This window comes from Dermacentor silvarum, chromosome 1, assembly GCF_013339745.2.
Source record: "Dermacentor silvarum isolate Dsil-2018 chromosome 1, BIME_Dsil_1.4, whole genome shotgun sequence".
NCBI classification, from domain to species: domain Eukaryota; kingdom Metazoa; phylum Arthropoda; class Arachnida; order Ixodida; family Ixodidae; genus Dermacentor; species Dermacentor silvarum.
Genome location: NC_051154.1, coordinates 451,183,928 through 451,187,688, shown reverse-complemented (window position 1 = coordinate 451,187,688; position 3,761 = coordinate 451,183,928). Strand labels below are relative to the sequence as shown.

The 3,761-nt window shown below is 50.5% G+C and overlaps 1 protein-coding gene across 1 annotated transcript; it reads left to right on the top strand.

The window, feature by feature from the left end:
• The first annotated feature begins 962 nt into the window (after positions 1-962).
• On the top strand, positions 963-1,744 carry LOC119455546 (peptidyl-prolyl cis-trans isomerase NIMA-interacting 1). Its single transcript, XM_037716952.2, has one exon. It carries the CDS (start codon positions 1,022-1,024, stop codon positions 1,517-1,519), a length of 498 nt encoding a protein of 165 aa, XP_037572880.1. The 5' UTR covers positions 963-1,021; the 3' UTR covers positions 1,520-1,744.
• The last annotated feature ends 2,017 nt before the right edge of the window (positions 1,745-3,761 follow it).

Genomic DNA, 3,761 nt, shown 5'->3' with positions numbered 1-3,761 from the left:
TGTTAGCGAAGCCTGGTACAGTTTTCACTTCAATGTGAAATAACAATTTTTTTTCGCGCTTTGAGATTTACTCACTCCACTACGAACGAAAATTTAGCGGAGGCAGAGGAATGCCACGCCGCCGGCGCCGCTACGCTGGGACCGCTGGCCGCGGCGCCCTCTATTTGCTCGCAGAAGAGCTACTCGGTGCGCCCGCGCGCGGCCGAACATAATCTGGACGCTCGCTCACGCGCAGTGTCAACACCTAAATATTCTTCGACCGTGCTCCATACCCAAGTCCGTGATATGCGGGTATGCGCCACACGGGGTTTTACTTGTAGCGAAGCCTATCATTCGATAATGTATAACCTAATACGTACCTAATGTATAACTCAATGCATGACTAAATTTGAACCAGGCTTTCGCCTTGCAAGTTTTACAAAGTGTAACGCCGAGCGGAATTTTTAAATATTGGCGCTCGCCGCATTTCAATCAAGAATGCCGATGACATCAGTGATGATGTCGCCCCGACGAGTAGCTTTTGTAAATCAATGCTACTCCCTCAAACCGTGAGTAGCAACGACACAAACAAGCGCCACGACAAATAACACACGCTAGCCGCCGATTCCCGCAGTCCACGTCGAGAGGGGCGCCTGCTGTCGAGAGTATTGGAGCGCGCCCGCAGCCTGCGTGCGAGGCTAAAATAATCTGGTGTGGTGCTTCGCGAGAAATCCGAAATGATTGAGTGACGCGTGAAAGTAGGTCACCGTTATCAGGGAGAACGTGTGGGAGAGGGCATCACCTTGACGAGCAGATTCGGCGACGCGACGCCGCTTACAGACGCTGATCTCTGGTTGCTCGTGCGAGCGTTACTTGCCCTCGCAAGCTCCCGCTTGCGTTTTAACTGAAGTTACGTCTTTCTGCCGATAGGTATCCGCTGCCGTCACCGAGCCGACGGACACGCGTCGTTGCAACATTATCTGGTGGATCGCTTCTCGCCAGTGTTATATCTTACACCGTGGCCGAGAGGTTGACTATCAATATGGCAAACGCAGGCGCTTCGCGCGTCCTACCGAGAGGCTGGGAAGTGCGACGCAGTCGATCGACGGGCGAAGTGTATTATCTGAACGTGCTCACCAAGAAGAGCCAGTGGGACTTCCCAGAGGAACCTGCGCGAGCCGCATTCCTGGGTCTACTCGAATACGGCCAAGTGCGGTGTTCGCACATAATCGTCAAGCACCGTGAGTCGCGCCGTCCTCGCTCGTGGCGCAAACTGAACATCACCCGGACGCGAGACGAGGCGCTCGCGCTCATCAAACGCTACCGCGAGGAGATCGTGTCCGGAAAAAAGAAGTTCGAAGATGTGGCGAACGAGTACAGCGACTGCACCTCGGCCAAGTGGAAGGGCGACCTGGGTGCGTTCGGCCGCGGTACTACGCAGAAGGGCTTAGAGGAGGCTGCTTTCACGTTGGAAGTGGGCGAGCTCTCCGAGCCGGTGTTTACTGAGTCCGGCGTCCACCTGATCCTGCGGACCGCCTAAGACTCTTCCTGCCCTCGGCTGCACAGTGACTTTCGACAGGTCCTCCGCCGTAGGATGCCGAGTGTTAGTCAGGACGACTTAGCGTGACCGAGTGCGTCTGTTGACAGGTCCCCTCCGTATAGAAGATACAGAGGGCCAAGAACGACTTTTCGTTGTGGGGCAGACCCGAGTGCTTCACAAACAGCAGGTGCGTTGCGAGAGGACATCGCCGTTGTTGTCATACACTGCAACAATACTGTTTCATATACAAGGTGCCCCAGCTATCACACAGCACGATTTACAAAAAGAGGAACGGCGTTACGCGAAGCCAATCTAGTGCGTATTGTTTCCAGTACAGTGGAGTAGCCGCCAGTAATTTTTTTCGTTACTGAGATTTAATTACTTATTTGTAATTAGATATCTAACTCTAGAAGTACTGTTATAATTATCAAAGTGTCAATGAGAAAGTTGTAGAGCAACATGAAAAACTCCCGATACAGCTTTCTGCTGCTCAATACGTGCTACATAAATGGTTTTTTTCGGAGTGTGAAAGAAGCCCGCGAATACACGCAGAATTGCCGCACGATTGGCCGCTCGAGGCACTTTGCGTGTTTCGCGGATTTTTCATGCTCGGAAAAACACTTTTATGTAGCACGCATTGAGCAACGGAAAACTGTATCGAGTTTTTTATGTTGCTCTACAACTTTCTCATTGATACTTTGATAATTAGGACAGTACTTCTCGAGTTAGATCATTAATTACAATAAACAATGAAATCTCAGTAACAGAAAAAATACTGGCGGCTACTCCACTGCACTGGAAACAATACGCACTGGGTTTGCTTCGCGTAACACCGTTCCTCTTTTTTAAATCCTGCTGCGTGATAGCTGGGACACCTGTATATCACATTCAAGGTGTTGGTTGTTGAGTTCGCTCTTGGTGTTTCTTGCAGAGTTGAGTGGACTTTAGTAGATGCTTGTTAAGTTGGGTGGTACGCAATAAAGCAGCCAAGGGGTGCATTGTGTGGATCTGACATCAGTTTAATATATTCACCGCTGCAGAAAGCTGTTTTTGTCGCTTGTGGTGGCGGTTGCATTCAAGCCATGAAACTTGTGTGCTCGCGAACAAAACTGCTTTGCAGGAATCACTCTTTGTCGCATATCGGACACGCAGTATACCTTTGCTCGAACCGGTGAATGTATCGTAGAGTTCCCTACAACAAAACAATTGTATGGAACTATTCATTGCCGTCACGGATGTTTATCTCGACATAGGTTGTCAGTGATCTTTCTACGAGGATTGTTTCGCTTTTCAGTGTGCCCTGTGGTCTGCCTAGTCCCAGATGACACGCTGGCTTCATATTGTGCGGTGTAGTTTCCCGCTTTTCGTAGGTTTTCGTTCAACGTTGTTTAGTTCCAGCCTCGCATGGAAAATGCTCGACCGGCGTGTTGGACGTTTAAAAAATGTTGCAGGTCCCACGCACTGGGTCTTTAATATTGCAGCCGTTCTTTTTCCCGAACGCAGTCGTGACGCGTTCATTTATTTCCGACATGGCTCCCAGCCGTGCAGTGGCGGCTTGTGTAGCTGCAGAGAAAGAGTTGGCGGATGTCGTCGCGGTGACGCTTTCACTCGGAGATGTATGCGACTACAAAGAGGCGCAACACAAGGGGCTGCGGACGGACGCTGACGCCGCTACGAGTCCTTTCATTTCACCGCTTTCACACCCGCGTGAGCAATTGGGCTGCTAAACAATAAGCTAGTGCCTGCACCGAGGAACTTTGCCGAGTCAGAAAGATGACAAACTGCTGCTTCAACATACAGGGCGTTTTTTAGCTGTAAATAATGCGCCAGAAGTAAGCATCGCGTTCTCACGAACAGACACCAATGCCCTGCTTCAGTGCGTTATGCGGAACTCTACACTTGAGTACTGGACCAATCCTGATCGTTCACACAGGCGACAGCACAAATGGGATCCAGAACTGAAGTTCCGCATGCCTCATAAACTGAAGAGGAGCATAACAAGTATGTTACACCGGATTCGTCTTGGTGTTGCACTCGAGGCGTTGTACGCATAGCATCGGCTGCAGTGACACTGGTCCCAACTGCAATCACTGCCGGTGCCGGAAACACTTGAGCACATATTTTGATCATGCCCAGCGTACGCGCAAGAACGACAGAGCCTCATTTCAACTATTCAACGAGTGGCTAAAAGGCCAATACTACAGATTGTCTTAGGTCTTGGCCTGACGCACAGCGCAGCTGG

What these genes read in the sequence shown, in the direction of transcription:
- LOC119455546 (XM_037716952.2), top strand. Translation starts at nt 1,022, where the DNA reads ATGGCAAACGCAGGCGCTTCGCGCGTCCTACCGAGAGGCTGGGAAGTG.